We start from the raw sequence: 20281 nt of genomic DNA, 5'->3' as shown, positions 1-20281 counted from the left end.
CTCACATGTTATCTTAGAAAACCATGATTCTGACGTCGGTGAAACTGTACCTCCTTCTCTTTTCTGCATACTTGCATAAAATGCATTTTGCATCTGTGGCTGGAAGATGACTATTTTAATTTTTTTCACATGCTGGACTGCTTTTCTACTTGCAAAGTCAACTACAGCATCCAGCATATACTCAGCTACCGTAGCTGGATTCTGCCCTGCCTGACCTGTAACAAATAAATAAAAAATACATATATGCTGGTGAACAGTATGTGAACTGAGATGGTCTCTATATCACAGAAACCTCCTCCATCCCCCCCACCACCCCTCATTTGCATTATCTGAAGATCTTGTGAACAGTCTCAGTAAAAAGATCAAAGAATGTCTATCTTCTAGACTGCAAGCTGTCAGGGCAGAGGTTGTCTCTATTTGTATAGGGCCAAGCACACTGTGGGCACTTAACACAATGAAGTAATAATAATAATAATTAATCATAATAATTAAAGGTAGTTCCTCCAAGTTAAAATTGAGGTATATTGCACTGTTGCTATATCTGTGCTGTACTTATTCTGTGGCTAAACAGAGGGCTTCATTCTCCATAATTACAATAGAAAAATATGACTATGGTGATTTATTGAAACATCTTTGTAAGGGCAATAGTCTCCTTCTCATAATGAAGTCAGCATAACCAGATATGAAACACAGTTTGAAAAAATCATATATTGTAAAAAGAGAGTTATTTTGTGAACTCTTTAAAGAGAAACCTGACTCTAATGTTTTTCTGGATGCAATCATTCACTGACAGGCTGCAGACTGTGCAGGCTGCATTCTCTGCCTTTCTCTCCAAAAAGCTCCATACTACTGAACATAAACATGCAAATTGGCTATCTTTTTGATGAAAAAAAATGACTTGTTGCTCTTTTGGTGGAACTGTAAAACTGTCAACCTGTGGAACTCTTTGCCAGAGGATGTTGTGAAGGCCAAGACTATAACAGGATTTAAGAAAGAACTTGATAAGTTCATGGAGGATAGGACCATCAATGGCTATTAGCCAGGATGGGCCGAGATACAAAACCAAGCTCTGAAGTGTCCCTAGCCTCTGTTTGCCAGAAACCGGGAATGGATGACAGGAGATGGATCACTTGACGATTACCTTTTCTGTTCATTCCCTCTGAAGCACTTGGCATTGGCCACTATCGGAAGACAGGACACTGGGCTGGATCGATAGCTGGTCTAACCCAGTATGGCCATTCTTATGTTCTTAAGGGATGTGAGCTCTTTTCAGGGAGTCTTCTTGAGCATCATGCCATCTAGTCATGGTTAAATCCTGGAACCTGCAGGGCTCACCCATGACTAGCAGACATGATGTTAAACACATTTTATCCTAGTCTACACTGCTGGTAGAGTTTGTGGTAATCATCGTATTAGTTAACTCAATTCCACATGGTCCCGTCCTAATATGATACAATTTGGCAGGATTATGCATATTATGTAGCAGGATCCCAATTACACTGGTTCCTGACTTCCCTGCCAAAGTGGGGATCTTGTGGTGCCATAGCTGAAACAAGAGCTATTAGTCTGCCACTTTTATAAACAGTAAATTCATTCACAAATGGATTCAACACATTGCAATAACATATTAACAGCATTTAACTGTGAAACTCATTGTATGACCTCTTTAGCCTAGTCAAGATCACCCCAATTCAAAACTACAATATGCAATTCAATCAACCCCCAAATTTCCAGCTGCTAATTCTAGTATTTCCTTGTCATTTATTTCAAATGGGTGTGGTTTATTTATTTCCACTCCTTTGGGTTGGAGCCAGGCATAAGGCTGGCAACCGCTGTGACAGCTTCCTCCTACATCTCATGCCAGACCTACTTTGCCCACGCTGGGTCTCCCTTGAAGACAGGCTGCTTCAAATTATGTCAGACTGCATGGCAATTTTGAGATGTGCATTAACAGGAAATGGGATGAGACTACTCAAATAATTTTTTCTTGTGACTAAAACAGGAATTAAAACTCTGTGCTAATAGTGCCTTTTATTTATGGTCCATTTAGTTCTGTATTTAAATGAATAAATCAGAATAGTTGAGTGCTCAGTACATGGTTTCTTGTTCCTTGTAGGCCTGCCATGACATGAGTAATTGGAAATGGGTGAGGCCTCACTTCTTGGGTGACAAGATTAGGGAGGTAAAGGATCAGTAGGCTATACTAGTTAAAATAAGGGGAATACGCAAGGAACCATTTACAATGGGCAAGATAACAATGGATAAAATAAGCCCTGACCATAAGATGAAGTAAAGAATAAGTTATGAATGGACTGTGCACACTGTACCGGGATTGGTTCCTACAAAGTGACCAAACCAATCCCAAAACGTGTGATGCAATGTATAATAAATGCACATAAAGGAAGAGGGTTTCTGTGCTACTTTGGATGTGTGGTATACCCCGTATCCACCCTCTACGTTTGAGTCTGATCAACTCAGTGTAATTGTTGTATGCCAAATAAAGGAACCTGAGTGACAACACCTGATTTGAACTGAGTTCTTGGGGAACCCTGTAGAAGAGGTCTCAGAGGCTACCATAACAGTTCTGAATGTCTTTTATTTTTTTTACTAATCTGTTGCCCAATCATGCCCCCCTTACAGAGAAAATCCTGCTCATGCTAACAGTTCCACTGAAGATAACAGAATTACTCACTCAAGTAAATATTACAGTTTTTTTTAAAATGACACCAGAGTGTACATTGACATTTAAAGTAATCTTTTACATATATTCTTAACAGGTTCACTAAAACTTATCTTCTATCTTGGAGAAATACCTGCAAAGCAGAAATATTGTAATACAACCTGTTTTTCCTGGATCATGTCACATTAGTGTCAATATATGATTTAGAGCTGGGCAAAAATTTTCATTTTTTGGGGCGCTGAAACTGCAAATTTGGGTTGAATTTGGTGAACCATTTTGGCTGATTCCCCCCCCCCAAGAAGTTAAAATAGATTATTTCAGCCCTTTATAAACAAAATATTTTGACTTCAAAATGGCGTTTTGTTTCAAGATGTAGCTAACTGAAAAAATGGGTGGAAAACAACACAACATGAAATTTTAAAAAAATCAATTGGGGTCAAACAAAATGTTTTATTCGATTTGAAAACCAAGTTTTTCATATTTTTTTATTTTTATTTTTGCAAGAAAAAAAATCAGTTTTGGTTGGAATGAAACTGAATTTTTTCCCAGAACGTAAAGTTCCACGGCCAAAAAAGTCCATTCAGCTCTGGTATCATTAATTGGCACTCCTTAGCCAGGTCCTTATACATTACTGCATGCTTTATTCAACATCTCTCCACAAAATGCAGCCCCTCAGCCATACAGTCATCTGCCACAATTGTGATATATGGTTTGTCCATAGCAAGCCAGCTGAACCCAGTAGTTAGTCTACTTTTGGACCAGACTATGCTTCTGCTGGAATCAGTAAGAGTAGTGTCAGGCTTTTAGATACTAAAGCATATAGATACTTGCTATACAAATCTGTAATTTTAACATGACAGTTTTAAACCACTCTGCTGGTATGATTTTATGTGTAAACTTACTTCAGCGATCTTAATTTTGCTTTTTCTTTCCACATCGATCTGCAACTCTGACCAACACCACAGGTAATCATACACTCAGTTCATCATTCTTAAGTAATAACTAAACCTAAGGAACCCTGATTGTTTTCCAAGAAAATGCAAACCTGTTCCAATTGCTGGGAAGGCAACAGATGGGTACTTCCTCAATTCACACTCCTGGAGCACTTTAGAGACCTGAGCCTTAACATCCTGATGATGAACAAGGTGAATAATTTTACTGCACGGCAGCTTTCCACCTTGTGTGGTTATAAAGCCACTGTGAGGCTGCAAGGCTGAAAGACAGAAGAAAAAATATGAGACAAGATTAATAGATCAACCCTTTATAATAACAAAGGACTTGACCCTCAGGTGGTGTGCAGTGGAACAGTTCTGGTGACTTTTAATGGAGCCATGCTGATCTACACCAGATGAGAGTAGAGCTTTAGGATATAAATTTGCCTGGTATGATATTTCCAAATAGAAAAGCGGAAAGGAAATCTATCTTTGAAGGTTTTATCCATACAGGTCTGTTGATACCAGCTTATCTGATTAACATTTTCGCTGCTAACATTCTACTTTTAAAATTTCTTTAAGATGATATCTTAAATTGGATGTGAACTTCATATACGCTCAGAATTTCCTGTTTTACTTATGAATCTGGGAGCTCAGCAGAGAACTGTTTACTATTTAACACAAGCTGCCTTTTAATGCCTATTAAATTTAAATAATTTAATTTGTATTATCAACATTTCTTAAAATGTGTATCAATGGAACATGCACAGTACCTTTGCAAGAGAAACCCCTTAGCTTTATTTATATCATTTACCTCCAGACATCTCAAATTATAATCATTTTACTGATGAGCTGGCTGACTAACAAAGAGCCCAAGTGATTTTAGGGCTATTGCTAGGAGGCTGAGACACATACAAATCCATGAGTTATGTCATTTAAAATGTTAAGTTTGAGTTATGCTGAAAAAAAAAAAAGATGGATTTGTGGGCACAAAGGTACAAATAGTATTACTAGGCAGAAAGGCAATGAATCAACTGTGAGATCATGTGCACCTCCTGCAAGGTGCAGAAGACGTTCAGCTCCCACTGGGTCGGGAGTTGAGGGCACTTGGCACAGAGTGGGAGGCACTCAGCACCTTGCAGGATCAGGCTAATAAATCAGACTTGTCAAAAATGAAAAAATGTGAAGCAAGAGGTGCTATATTGGAATTCAGCTGCCAGAACTGGGGGCGGAGGGGGGCTACTTCATTTTCTGTTTCAGGATATGTAACTAAGGATTTTTCTTGCACTAGTAAGTGTCAACCACTCTTGGCAATGGTTTAATTTCAGCACTGGTTTGACAGAATCCAAAGACTGTAGACGACCTCACAGACTGAGTAGCTACTGGGCTACATAATTTCAATTAACAGCAACTGTGCACTTTTAAATACAAAAAGGAGAGACACTGATAGTTTCTAAGAGATTGATCCTGCACCCACTGAAGTCTGTGGCAAAACTCCCATTGTCTTCTCCAGGAGTGGGATCAGTCCCAACATTGCTATTGCCTCAATTCAAGAAGGTCCACCAAGCATGTGCCTAACTTTAAGCACATGAGTTTAAGTCACATGAGCTTCAAGTGACTCTGAAGCCAATGGGCCTCTACAAGTTCTAAAAGTTAAGCATTTCCTTAAGTACTTTCATGAATAGGAGCCTAAGGTTGCACGACTTCCCATATACTCATTAGGATCAAATATCCTCTCTTCCAAATTATCCTCCTTTTGCCAAAATAATACATTTCCCAAGTAGGTGCCATGACAGCAGGGTTTTCGAAAATCAATAAAGCCAGCACAACGTTATGTAATGTAATGTGCTTTCCTATTATAATTATATTATCCAGCTAGGAGATTGTAACATCATGAATAAGCATAAGCAGCCATTCAATTTTTGGAGAGAGCAGGTACAAAAATAATGAAATCAACAGAATAGATGTTCCATTATACCAAGCACAGCACATTCTCTTTCAACCTGGGGTCCAGCCGCTTCCATCACTGCTTTGAAGACACCTTAAATAAATGAGAAAGCATGTTAGTTCACTAAGTCAGTTTTAACTGCTGTTCTCAAAAATCACATCACATCTTTCTGAAAACTCTCATAATAAACTCTCAAACTTTGCCCTGCTGCATGCTATATTTTCATGCACTAACAACCAGATTCTGCATCCCTTGAATAGCCAAAACTCCCATGGGGCCAGATCCGACAAAATGCTGAGCCTCGCCAATTCCCATTGCGCTCAGTAATCCACATAACATCTCATATTGGCTGCAAAGAATATACTACGTTTACAAATTAACTTATTTCATAGCTCTCTTGGTTGCCAGCGTCCAGTCACCCTGCTACGTTAGCTGACAGATTGCCTCTTTCTTTGTGTTATGCTGCTACTGCTGGGGTCAGCAGAGATGTTCAAGTTGAAGCCCCCTTGACACAAATGAGTGGCAGCTGCTAGCAGGGTGCTTTCTGTCCGAGGTCCTTGACTTTGGAACTGACTCACCTCCATGGAATGCCAGAGCCTCCATTTGTTAACCTTCTGGGCAAGTGGCAAGGTCCATCTTTTTTCTTGGGCTTCTGAAGAGGGGAATGGGCTGAGGGTTGGCAGGGCTTGGTGGACATTAATTTACTTATAGGCAGTCCTTTATATGGGCCTGGCGCTCAGGAAGCAGGATGGGCACCTAACAATATATTTAGAATTTGCGTGGGGGCAGAGGGAAAGGAGAATCAACATCACGGCATAGGATAAAGAGAGGGAGAACAAGAGGGTTGTCCCTTCAGGCTGCTCTGACTTGTGCCCAGGTACCAGCCCAGCATATTGATGGCCCAGGCTCAGAGATGCACAAAGGTGGTTTGATGTCACCTTTTCCACCCCATCCTGCTTTACAATGTGCGCTCACGAGCGGCAGTTGACAATGTAGGTCATTGTGTCAAAGGAAGTCACAAAATAACTGTGTTGGGATATCCTGATATTATTTTGTATCATGAAGTTGCATTGATGTGTGTTGGCATTGTACTGCTAGCTTGAAACATCCCAACGCAATGTCAGGACACCACTCAGCCATTATTTATTAGCTCTCTGCAATTCTATTAGACAAAAGAGGCTTTCAAATGCTACAAAGCTGGGTACCAGTAGCCTAAGTCATACATTTCACAATGGAAAATTACCCTTGGGAACAACTCTAAAGCTAGAGAACCACAGCCCAGAAATGAAAAGGCAAGACTGCTGGCCTTTAACGTAACAAATAAACACAAAGCGCAGACATTTGCCACCGCATTTTTCCACTGTGAAAAAACTTTATAAAAGTTTTACATATTGAAAATGCTTCCTCCATTTCTAATAGGTAGCAATGAATGTATCATTAAATTAATAGGTATTCAATAAAGTACCTGATTTGGCATTAAATGATGAATTTGCTATGTTTACAATCACATATGTATCTTCCTTGGTAATGTCTCCAGTTGCTACCTGGAATGTAATGGGACCAAGCTGCATTTCATGAACCCCCAATACCGGCGTTGAAACATGTCCAATGACACCTGCAAGGAAAATAAAAATATATTAAGAGAGGTCTGTCCTAGAAAAGGTGCTATTCCCTTGAGCTTATGTAAGCTTTGTAAATTCAGCTCAGAGCTTGGGATCTCAAGACACAAAGTATCCTCTTGGATTCCAATATTCTCTAACCCAGTTTTTTTTTTGCTTCTGCCTTCCGTTATTCAGTCTATAGGACCAGGGAGACAGAGAACTCGTCCAGTTTCAGCACTGTGGACCCATTCCTACTCCCATTGATGTTGATGGAATTTTGCTATGAGCTTCAATGGAAAAAAGAATAGGTTCTATATTCTCCTGAATGAATCTCTGGTGTTACGTGCTGTTCACTCACATACCGTGCTGGCAGAATTTTCCTCCTAAAAATTAATAAATGGAAAGGAACTACCCCTGCTGAATACCTTTGTGTGGACCATTCAAGCTACAGAGGTAGGAGGCAACCTTCCCAGATGGCCTGAAAGGGTGTGAAGAAGGGAAATGATGCTGTTGAGAGCCCACCGTTCTAGTGGTTGCTCTTGTAGCATGTTATCTGTGGTTTGCTTGGCATGGTGACAGCAACAGTTTCTGATCCCAGCAACCCCTGGAATCTATCAGTATAGTACTAACGGATTCTCTTCCACGTAGTAAGGCTGGCAATAGCACTGAAGAACAAGAATGTCACCACGACAAAATATTTTCTCCCCTAAGTTTTTCACCTCCAGGGTTTAAGAATGTCAGTTCATTAGACTATTCTACGTACTGGTGACATTCTCCTGCCAACTTTGTATTTACAAAACTGCTTAAAAACCCAACCCAATCCAAACAAACAACCTTACTTGGACTCGATGATACAGCCTTGAAATTCCCATTGCTCCTAGATTCTAGTTCATCTGTAAATGCCTAGAAAGAGAATCAAAAGTACTGCAGACAAGGTTTCAGAGATTTGCCCAACAGAAACAGGTTCAAATTGGCTATTCTCATAAGTAAAATTAACAGCTATATATCTGCATTTGAGGTATTTCATGCACATAATGTTCACCTTACAGCAGAGTCTAAGTGTCAGTAGTAGTAGTAATGGGAACTTTTGTGGAAACTAGGTGCTGGTAGTTGCAGGTATTTTTATTGCTGTGTCGTCTAGAACTGCTCTGAGCAGGGTTAAAAAATACAGCGTTTAAAATGCCTACAACTATGGAATCTTGTCTACATTAATGCAACACTTCTACCAGTGGGGGAGCTGAGCCAGTAATAGCAAAGGTGAGAAACATTTTGATTAAAAGCCGAATGCAAACTGAACCTTTTAAAATGCTGAGCCTACTGAAAGTTTGCACTGCTAAGCAGTTCATTTCTTCTGAACTGGTTAGCTGCTTTTTGGCACCTAGTGCAGCACCTGTCACTTGCAGGCATAAGCACCGGTGCTTAAGAAGTATGCATGGAAAATGCATATGAACAAGTGGGCAATGAGGTCTGAAAATCAGGACCTCAGGTCAGAAACAATGTTGAATATATGCATATTATATTCATGTGTATATAGAATAAAGTCATATACATACAGGTTTTCTTAATTCCTCTTCCCCAGAGTTTTATTACTGGCTTAATATGAATGAAAACAGGATTTTTTTTTTGTTTGGAGGTCATCTGCTTATGCAGTTTATTCCCCACTTTAAGTTAAAAATCACCTATTTGTGACATCACAATTGGTTACTATGGAAACAGTTATATTATCACATGCAGAAGATAATGACTACTTGAGAAATAAGCAGAAGGATCTCATTAACCAAATAATCTGTCATCATGCTAATATCTCTATTAATAATGAGCAAAGGAAAACAACAAACAAAAACAGAAGACAAGTGGGATATAGGAGAATGGTTTCTCGTGAAATACTCTTCCCACCGAAGTCAATGGCAAAACTCCCTTTGACTTCAGTGGCGTCATGATTTCACCCAGCATGTTTTCAGATTTCTGTGAGGAAGCAGCTGATCTTTCGGTGCCCAATCCTGCAGTCCTTACTTAGTAGGCCAAATCCTGAGGTCTCCACTCACTTTTCACTAAGTCTTCACTTGGGCAAACTCCCATTGAACTAAACAGGAGTTTGCCCGACTAAGGATTTCAGAATCCAAAATACTGAAATCAACATGAACATGGATGTCCCAGGTAAGGGTCACAGGCTCAGGCCCACTGAGACATCAGTGTTAACCTGTCACTAAAGTAATTTATAATGAAAATAATAAATTAGGCCTTTAAAAATATTAGAACTACAACAGAACCTCAAAGATATGAACATCAGAGATACAAACTGACTAGTCAACTGAACACCCTGGAAGTAAGCACTCAGGCAGCAGCAAAAGGGGAAAAAAGAAAAAACAAATACTATACTGTGCTTGTATTGCATCTTCAAGGTCAGCATGCAGAGCAGAAACAGCCTGGGTTCTGTGCTGTTTCCTGTATGCCAAGGGTGTTGTTTCACACACACATGCCCCCGCCACTCCACCCCACTGGGAGGGGGAAGCTGTTTTCACCATCACCCCCTTAGGCGGGGGACAAGCTGCATGGGAAAGAAACTGCCACACGGAGCTACTGAGCTGCTGCTCTTGCAGCCATAATCTGGCCTGGAGCTAGAGTGGGAGCCAGAGTCCGAGGCTCAGAGCTACTGCCTGCACGCTGCGCTCTGAAGAGTTTTAAAGGGCCACAGCCTGCGCACTGATGCGGCCCAAGCTTTGCCCGTGACTGTACTCCTGGATCCTTCCAGCACCTCTGGGAGTGCAAGGGGCAGAGGAGGGAAGGGCGCTGGCAGGTGGCTGGCACCAACCCCCTACCACGTGCTGCCTCTGGAGCCTGGTGAGCAGTGCACAGAGTAGAGCAAGACCTGGGGGAAGGCGGCTGAGGACTGGGCCTTGTAGTGCCGACGATGGGGGCAGGCCCCCCCACCAGTTCAGCCCAAAGGCAAGAAACAGGAATAGGGCAGGGAGCTGCTTGCAAACCAGACAGTGCTGCCAGGTGCTACCTTTGTAGAGATCTCTCCCAGCCTCAGCTGGAAAACACTGACTGCAGGGGACTGTACCATAATGCTTTGTTCAGAGTGACGAACATTTCAGAGTTACGAACAACCTCCATTCCCGAGGTGTTCCTATCTTTGAGGTTCTGCTGTAAATCATACTGGTAATAAATAACTAAAGGAGTGTGTAACAGGAAAGACATCAACATGAAAGAAATTACCTGAATATTATCCTTATCATTTGGATGCAAGAGAAAATGAACTTCCTGAAGAGACTTCAAGCTGTTGTTACTACTGAATTTGAACACTTCATCAAACATTAACTTCGCAACAACGGGTTTAGGAAATGTAAACCCCCCCGTCCCGATTGCTGGGAACGTGATTGACTGTAGAGACAGAGCTTCAGTTCTCTTCAGACATTCTTTGACTATGTCTTCTAGGGTCTGTATAAAAAACAGCAAGATTGTTTTTTGTCAACAGTCTTTATTTATTAATCCCAAATAGTGTCCGTTGGTCCTAACCTCCCCCTCCTCATCCCTGCCCCCCCCCCCCATTATTAAACATGAATCACACATCTTGAGGTCATTCAAACTGAAATAAATAGAGCTGACACCCCCTGCTCATGGCTATGTAACTTCAGTACAGGATCCACATTAAATCCATTTTCATGTTAAATGAAGAGCACATTCAAACAAAATTAATGCTCTGCAGCAAATTTATAAAGACTGTTACCTTCAGGGCAGCTCCTCTTCCTTGATCCCATACAGGAACAATGGCATGGAACACAAAACTGCTGGCCAGGCCACATCCACTTGTTTGGAGCACAGACCCCTCCTTCGGTACTTGTCTTTGGCTTTCTTCAGTGAACTCGAGCTGTAACGTTGGTCCAGCCTTCTGCAGCAAAGCTTGAGAAAGCGGACCTACCCCAAGCCGCAGATCCCTGCCAACACTGCTTACGATCACGTCCGTCTGAAAGTAAAACAAAACAAAAATATTTCTAACAGGATCTTAAATGGAAATGTTTATCAGCACCAATAGGCCACATGAGTAACACAAAATGCAAGAAGAAATGCATTAACACAGACATCAAGTTCTCAACAGGGGCTCTGCATAGGAGGTATATAGAGGTTTCAATCTGTCATGGGAGCACAGGAATCCTGCCTTTTGCTGATCTACATTGCCTGCAGCATTTTCTAAATTCTTCTAGGAAGAATTGCTGCTGTGCAGCTTCTCCTTCCCATGGCACTTTCCCAGCAATACCAACAGAAAGCAGCAGCTACACCAAAGTGAAACTGAAGCAAATTTAGGCCAAAACACTTATGCCCTTGAGTAATTTCAGGCGCCTGAGCTATGCCTCTGATGTCACACACAGCTGTAACTTGGGCTGCTATTCTCCCACCTCACAAGGGGCAGGATGCTACTTCTTAGAAAAGCAATATCCCAGATACAAAACTGGGGTGGTAGAAACTGAAGCAGTCAGTCTTTTTACATCATAAAGACACAGTAAATAGCAAAACCCACCATTTTTTGTTTTGGATCTCCCCTTTAACATTAAATAGGGAGGTATTTTAAACAGCGAGTTAGATAGCGGGTTAGATAGGTTGTTACTGCAATAGAACTTACAAATATAAAGCTTTCAAGGAGAGCAGCCCATAGCCAGTGCAATAAGACCACACTTTATGAAGGAGCAGCATAACTGGCTGTGGTGAGTCAGAGAAAGGATTTTTAATTAAAAAGAAAAATCAGGGATGTTAAGACATACAGACTACTGAGACGTACTTGGAGCCACTAATACAGAGAAAAACAAAATCACTAAGGGTGTAATATGGAATCACACTGGACTACACAAAGACAGTCCAGAAAAGCCAGACTGAAATGCATCAGCTGAACTCTGGATAAGCAGGGAGTGTGAAAACAAAGAGCAATTAGTTCAGGTTTCCAACTTACTGATCCAACCTTTAGCAAAAGCAAACTAAGCAGCTGCTTCTGCTCTTGCTCTTTCCAGGCATCCTAGCTCCTGCAAGCTATACAACTCAGAGCCCAGAATCATGGCCTTCCCCAGTGGAGCTAGAGGGGAAGGAAACAACTCACAGACCACCCCTTGTACAGAAGCAAGACCAGAGAAAATGGCATCTCTTGGCCCGGATTCCCTTTTGTCAGCTTGGAGCCCTATGGATAACAGTGTTAACCATTCTAACTTCAATACAGCGCATTGAAAAAGCCAATTATTTTGTATATTGACTCTAGAGCTGGACCCAAAATCACATTCAACTTAGATTCAAACATCCTGAATTTGTGGTAATTTGGGAAAAACTGGGGTTTGGAACCCCCAAACTGGGCGGGGGGGGGGGGGAGGAGTATGCAAATGATTATCTTTATAGTGAGCTGAACCAAAACCACAGAGTCAAACATTTGAATATTTGAAATTCAGATTTAGATGTAAACTTTGTGGCTTGGGTCCCTCTCCCATTTATTGCTTTAATTAACACATCATGTGTGTTTCATTATAGAATTCCCATTTTAGAAATCAGTTTAAGTAGTATCTTCTCATTTGCCATTTAACATTGAGAAAAATCTTTACATGCAGCTGGATAATATCTGATAAACTAAAACACCTACTGTAGCATCCTGAATGTCTTTTTTCTCCAGTATGACATTCAGACCTTCATCCGTTGTCACCGTCTGGAGACCCTTTCTGTTCTTAACGCTCCCAATTTCTCTGGGCTGGTGGCCTGTTTTGAACTGAGGCAATACATTGTCTTGGGGTGATTTCTTTGTAAACACATCTTTCAAGGCTTCACTGAGAGCCTGAACTGTTTTTTCTGTCAAGTCCACAAGATGAATCTCCTTCAGGCAGCTGTCCTCTGGAGAATCTTCCAAGGTTTCCTTGATGGACATTGCAATTGAGTGAGCACACAGTTTTAATGGGAATCCAAAAATCCCAGAGCTTATAGCAGGGATGGCTATGGAATGATGATTGTATGTTTCAGCCAGGCGTAGACTTTCCTTTACTGCTCTTTTTAACAGGCGCACACACTTTTCTGCTTCATGATCCCTCCATCTGGGCCCAACAGCATGAATCACCTGTTTACACGGGAGGTTCCCAGCATCCGTAATAACGGCACGGCCAGGCTGCAAAGGGCCTCGTCTCTGCACAATACGGTCACATTCTGTTTGTAGTTCTGGCCCTGCAGCTTTTAAAAGTGCCTCAGCCAGGCCACCAATATGCTTTAAGTCCTCATTTGATGCATTCACCACCACGTCAGCTGGATGACTGCACAAGTCACCTTTATAAACTGCTACCATAACCCCATCGAGCAGGATCATTTTATAGCGGAGCTTTTTTGTCTTATCATTACCAGTTTCACCATCTTCGCTTTGTTCTTCTCCATCTTCTTGCAGCCTGATCAGACAGTTAAATTGATCCTTTGCCTCACTAACATACAGGCGTTCTTTGTCTCTGAAAAATGCTTTGGCTCCTGGTTTATCAATTAACACATTTGAAGAATATAGTGAAGACAGAACTTGTTCAATCAGGTGGACAACCTTCAACACTTCAACTTTTGGTCCACTCAGGGAAATACTTTTACGTGAAGTCTGTGTACCAAAATCAATTGTCACGTCTTTCTTTCTCAATTCATGACAAATGTGAGATTTTTCCTTCTCTATGAACCGTGCAACTGCAATAGACTTAACTGGGATTAATTTTTGCACCTGTGTGTTTCTATCTACAAAATCAGAAAGCTTCCGATAAGCTTCTGCTACAGCTTTAGAATAACCAGCAAGAACTACTTTTTGATCTCCTTCCAGAGAGAGCAGATCATCAATTATTAGAGTTTCCTGAGATGCATTATATGTCTTGTGCAAGATGCTAGTGAGTTCCCTCCATTCTCTCTTTCTGATGACTTCCCTGTCTTCCAGAGGAATGCATTTATAGTCTAAGTCTGTCTTCATTCGTTCTTCTGCTTCTAAGAGAACTTTAGGAGAGTCTCCTATCAGCAGTACAGTATCATTCTCAAGCTTATAAAAGGCATTGATTTGATTTGTCACAAATAAGCTTTGTGACAGAGTTTCATTATCTACATGCTGTAGGAACTGGAAAATCTGAGGATAAGTAGTAACTGACTTCTGTGCCATGTTCTGCACCTTTTCCAGGATGTCACTTTTGACTTTATATACTTCCGCAGCTACTCCACATAGGCGAATTGTCTTCTTTGCAGCATCATAAGAGATCTTCAAGCGTGGGTACTCCCTGTAAATATTCTCCTCTAGCCCAGCGTTGTGTAAAATTGAATACTTTTCTGGGGCAACTGACATATTTACTTCTATACTTTGCTTTTCCCTTTCTGTTTCTCTCGCAGCATTTTCCATGTGTTCTTTCAGTTCTTTCTCCACACCCTCCACAGCCAACATGTCACCTGCCACGATAACCATCTCCTTAGACATGTCAGGTATAGTCAAAACACAGTCCTTCACCAATCTGTTTTTTATGGCTTCCCAAACCATTGCATTTACTTTGCACTTAATAGCCTTGTACTTTGACATGACACATGAGAACTCATTGGAAGCATCCTCTTTCCAAGTCTCAATCAACTTAATCATTGACCTTCTCTGTTTAGACAAAGTTGCTGAAGGACACAATGTAATTTCTGGGTATGCACATTTGGTTTGGGGCCATTTTAGCTCACAATGGCAATTTTCCATTTCCTGGTTTATTTCTTGGATTAGTTTATCATGCTTCTGTAAAAACTGCAAGATGTAAGGATCCAGTGGAACTCTGATTGGTTCCGGCATCTTTATTAGTGGTCTCTTCTTTCCATATAGAGCTGTACCCAAAGATTTGTAGTACGGATGCACAGAAATTGGTGTTTGATCAAGGGAATGCTGCATTTTCAAGACAGTGTTCAGAACTAAAAATTAAAATATACAAAGAATTTCAATAAAAATAAATAAATCACCCTGAAACACAATTAAACAGAATAATAACTTCCCTTGTGTGTCTATTTCTGTGTTTTGTGATTCCAAAACACTGTTTTCGGAGGGGTGGGGCAATGACGGTTTTATTGATTTTTTGTTTTCAACTTGTTTTGTTCAGTACACCTGTGCAGGCATTTACCTTCCCAGTTATGCTTTATTCTGAGGGCTTATTGAGAGATGGGCATGGCAAAAGGAGGGGTAAATATTTCTTATTCTAAACTTCATAACTAGAACTCCTGGTCCACTGCCCATCCAAAAAGTAATGTCAAGCTTTGTGCATGTTCCTGCCATTTTAGATGGGATAGACAATGCAAAGGAAAATGCGACTGATGAGACTACAGAAGTGGCATTACCACGATCCAGGTTACACATCAAAGTCTAACATACTGAAACTTCATAAGCAACCATTTAGCGTGTTAGACAAAAATAAGTCACTTGCCAGAGGTCTTTAATTAAAAGTCAAACAAAATTATTCTGGAAACCTTGGGATTCTGAATACAGGGAGTTGTTCATTGGAAGTGGCCCTGACACCATGATGAGGCATTGGTTCTACGCTGACTAAAAGGAATCATCATCACTTAGAAGTCAGCCTTTCAGATGCTGAAGAAATTTGACCCTGCTTAGCTTAGGAAATCCAAACAGATCACAGCCCAAAGTGGTTTAAGACACCTGCTTCCCCTATCCTCGCCTTAATTCAACTGTGGTGAAAGACCATGGCTGTGTTTATATTAGGAAACAACATCAGCGTCATCAATTCATGCATAACAAAGATATTACGGGTTATATAAAGGTCTCCTGTACACATGATAGAAGAGTTCTGGATCCCTGAATATGCAACAAATACTCACTGGTATTCTAGTCAACCAGATCAAGAAGTCTTATTCAGATTCTACTTAATTCTTATTTAGATTAAAAAAAACTTTCATTGGGTCAAATTCTAAGATTCTGAGAACCTTCAAGTCACATTGAGGCCAATGTTGAGTAGAGGTTGCACAACACCTCCTAGAAAGCACTTAGCACCTTGCTGGAATAGGGCCTTAGAACCTGACTTTTATGACACTGAACCTGGGTCTTTATTAGTAGGGTAGCCATCTATTTTCAGACACCAATATGGTTAACCATTTTCTAAGAATATCATGTTCATGTTCTAATAAGAATTAGTACTGAAAGTGAGACAGTGTTACCTTTGTGATCACAAAAGGTAATGATAGCTGACTTTTCCTCAGGTAACTGTTTAACATCTAATACTGGGCCACCTCCATTCTTTGGACTTTCAAAGTAGATAGTTACATAATCTTTGGGAAGATTAGATGGTATGTTTTCAGCTTTGATGCTTCGTGTCAATTCAAGAAGCCTGGCAGTAATTTTTAAGTTTTTAATTCTGTTGTTTTGGGCACACATAACCAAAAATTCCACAGTATCTGAAATCAGAAAAAAAGAAAAAGGGCATTCATGAAACATTTTATACTGTTATTATTTCTGGAATGATATTGAATATGGTTTGGTTCTGTTTACACATGTAATGAAACCATTTTCAGCACCGGGCAATTTTTCTAGTGTAAATGCCACTGTATTTGCAGCAGTGGATTCCACAGACCAATTGTGTAATAAAGTATTTATTTATTGTGTAATAAAGTATTTCCATTTTTTAAAATTAGTTGTCTTCCAATTACACTGAAATTAAATTAGTTGTCTTAGTTTTAAATTAGTTGTCTTTCAATTACATTGGCTGTCCCTTTATTCTTGTAGTATCATAAAGGTAAAATGGGAGCACTCAATTTACTTTCTCAGTACTATTCATTATTGTATTTCTCTCACGTCTCCTCCTATTAATCTCTTCTGCAAAATAAGCACTTTTAATCTTTTTAATCTCTTGTCATATGGAAGTCTCTCCATATTGCTCCATCCCCTTCTATTTCTGTTATATCTTTTCTGAGATGGGATGACCAGAATGGAATACAGCATTCAAAGTGTGGTTGCAACTTCAGTTTATGAAGTTGGCATGGAAATATTTTCAATATTATTTTCTCTCACAATCTTTCTACATCCTCACATTCTGGTTGTCTTTCTAATGATAGATGCACACTGGAAGCTGTCCACAATACCCAGGACTTTTTCTTAAGTGACAGTAGTCCATTTAGATCCCAATTTAGTATTCACATGTTTTTATCGGAGTTGGATCAAATTCTTAATGTATTAGGTGATAGCCACCTTTTAAAACTACAGCTAAAATTATTGGCAGTATATATTCTGTCTTACCTATGCTTTTTATAAAGGTAACTACGGCAGCATTTATTTCAGGTATCATTTCCATGCTGAAGTCACTGTTTTCTGATAAGCCACTGATATTCTCCAACAGCATAATTAACATGCACTTTGTGACAGACTCTTCTATATTTTCAAGCACAACTAGAGATGAAGTCATTTGGGGGCGTTCTTGAATATTCTCCACCTGGAGCGCACTGTTCTGTACTGAGTGTTCCTTTCTTCGAAAGACTTCCTGCACATCTAGTTTGACAGAAGCACAAATAAAAGGATGTCACTGTGTTACATAGCTGTACACACTCAAAACATTTCATGGGGTAAATATATTAGGACGAACTCAGTATTATTTTACTTTTTAATGTTTTTCATTTTTTAAACCTTTCATCCTCTCTCTTTTTCTCTTAAAAGGACTCTTGCTTTCTTTCCTGGAAAAAATAAAATGATTATGGGGACAAAAGCTTTGCTTATGTTACTGTATACTGTGCATCTAACTGAGTGAGTTTCTGCCCATGAAAGCTTATGCCCAAATAAATTTGTTAGTCTTTAAGGTGCAGCAGAACTCTTGTTGTATACTATAAAACATCAAAGGGTTTTCCTGCATATCTACAGGAAACTCACCTAGAGCCTCATCCACCACATCTGATCAAACATAGAAGGCACACATAGGCATAAACTGAAGATGGGATTAAGACACAAAACATGGCCTGAGATCCAAAGTTTGGAAGTTTTCAATATTTGGGGTTATTTTGGGGCCATCTCTAGCATGAACTAATACAACGCAGACGTTAAATTTAAGTACACATTGTTAGAAGCAGGGGAGATCCAGTGTTTCCAATGGAATATGAAAGATAGTTTCAGATGTACCTGATAAGCTGGTACATTAACGAGACGGATTTTAACTAGTCATGCCTAGAACTTTCAGAGACACTCAAGGTATTAAGGGACACACCACTGCTCCTAAAACCTTGAATGAGACTGATTCATCCCAAGTAATGGAAAAGCATTAGTTTCAAGAGCATCTTTAGCTGAGTGACGTTGTCTTTTCCGCACAGAAGAAAAGTGACATCATAAAGTCTCAGAGCTTGAGCACTCTCAGCAGAATTGCAGTAGGCACTTGCTGATCATGCCCCAAATATTCCTGTTTCCCAGTCACCTATTCTTCTGAACTGCTTTTGAGCCTGGAGGCCAAAGCCAGAGAGAGATCCTTCTGAAAAACTCCCTACAGAAGTACGGGTCAGTGTTGGAAGAGACCTTTTACCTCTAGCACCAACATTCTCATTTTATGAAGAACTGCTTTGTTCTTCGATGTACAAGATCATGAAGGACACCTTACCTTGCTCTTGGGCTTCGCTTGCTGTCTTTAAAGCCTAAAAATAAAATGACAGCAGAACATTAACAAATGGCCTGATGCTCCTGCTATTGCATCAAAGCTCTGGACACTGCAGGTTAGGCCTGTCTTTATTTACCTGTTCGGGATCCAGCCCTTCTCGAGGCGCAGCTTCTTCAGTTACATCTTGTGTTTCAGGCCACGTGACAACCAGCTTTAAGCCTCCTTTCTCTGGCAAATCGAGCTCATGAGCCTTTTTGTTGAGAACGCGTTGCCTCACTAAAATACAAATAGAGAAAACGGATAACTTTGGTAGAAAGGATGTTAGTCTGTCGGTTATGCGACACTCTTATCTCGTAATACTAGGTGACACACTCCTCCCCACTGAACATGATAAAATATTAGACAACTAAAACTGTACAGCCAATAATCACATGCAAATATTGTTTTAAATCATGGCATTAACACGACACATACTGAACTTTGCTCCGTCAGACCATCATCCCTTGTTTGCCTATGTCTGGCCCAATGGGAGTACAAGCAGGTCCTTAGATTGTTGACTCTTTGGGCAGGGATCTTTTTATCACAACTGTCTATATAGCAACTAGCACACTGTTGGAGCTATATAAAAATAATAATAATAATACTATATAATAATACCCCTACACAGGAGCTATGAAACTCCATGAGTTTCCATTTGCAGTGTTTCCTCCCAAACCCATTAGTGGTGTGGCATGAACAGGGGCACAAAACTAGAAAGGTGTTTGACTCCCTAAACTTCTTGATGGCCCAAGAAGTGCATGGATCTTAGGACAGCTGTAGGAGTCTGGAATTTCCACATGTCTGCCCAGGCTTCCTCCTCCATCATGGCAGCATGGGTCCTGCCAAGGGCTCCTCTAGAGCCCTCCCTTTGGAGAGATGTTGCAGATGCACATGAGGAGTTACTGCTGGTCTGACCAGTACTAATTTCTGGGTGAGTATCTGCTCAGAGAAAGCACTCAGAACCTAAAGATAGCATGTACCACTCAGTAACTTCTCCTTCACTCCTTGTCTTTGTCTTGTTGTCTCGAAGCCCTGACCCTGCTGGAGAAGGATGTGGTTCCAAAATACTTAGTCGTTTTAACTTTTTTTTTTTTTTAAATGGTGAAACTTTGCCCTTCAGAATTGTTAAAACTTTCATTTTTGCCACTAAATAATTTGCAAAGCAAAACCAGTTCTTTAGATCCACTCCGCCTGACCCCTCTTCCAGCATGAAGTTGCTTGCCTGTGGTTTCCTGAAGCAGTCAAGAAAGTCTGAAATAAGATGGTGATGACTGTGACCCGTCCATGCCTAGGGTAGCCACCTGAAATTGCCAAAGTCAGGGCAGGCTGTAAAAGGAGAGCATATTCTCCCAACACTGGTGGGTGACACTGAATTCAGACTTCCCAACCAGCCACAAAAAGTGCTTCTGATTTCCCACACTAGTTATCAAGAAGCCAAAATAAAGATATACACAGCCCCCTTTACTGCATTTCAGTCTCCGGCTCCCAATCAGCCTCTAGATCCAGTAAAG

The 20281-nt window shown here is 40.5% G+C and overlaps 1 protein-coding gene across 1 annotated transcript in view; it reads right to left on the bottom strand.

The window, feature by feature from the left end:
* Positions 1 to 20281, bottom strand: part of LOC137153804 (protein mono-ADP-ribosyltransferase PARP14-like) — a 32587-nt gene that overhangs the window by 7678 nt on the left and 4628 nt on the right. The window contains 12 exon segments of the mRNA XM_067549593.1: positions 6 to 215; positions 3726 to 3893; positions 5591 to 5653; positions 7026 to 7175; positions 8001 to 8064; positions 10381 to 10602; positions 10892 to 11128; positions 12779 to 15069; positions 16321 to 16557; positions 17396 to 17644; positions 18735 to 18768; positions 18868 to 19007. Coding sequence (XP_067405694.1) covers positions 6 to 215; positions 3726 to 3893; positions 5591 to 5653; positions 7026 to 7175; positions 8001 to 8064; positions 10381 to 10602; positions 10892 to 11128; positions 12779 to 15069; positions 16321 to 16557; positions 17396 to 17644; positions 18735 to 18768; positions 18868 to 19007 — 4065 coding nt within the window.

This window comes from Emydura macquarii, unplaced genomic scaffold (genome assembly GCF_026122565.2).
Source record: "Emydura macquarii macquarii isolate MOO-44397 ecotype Brisbane River unplaced genomic scaffold, CSIRO-AGI_Emac_v2 contig_1253, whole genome shotgun sequence".
NCBI lineage: Eukaryota > Metazoa > Chordata > Testudines > Chelidae > Emydura > Emydura macquarii.
The sequence above is the reverse complement of the archived record's forward strand: the minus strand, read 5'-3'. Positions and strand labels throughout refer to the sequence as shown.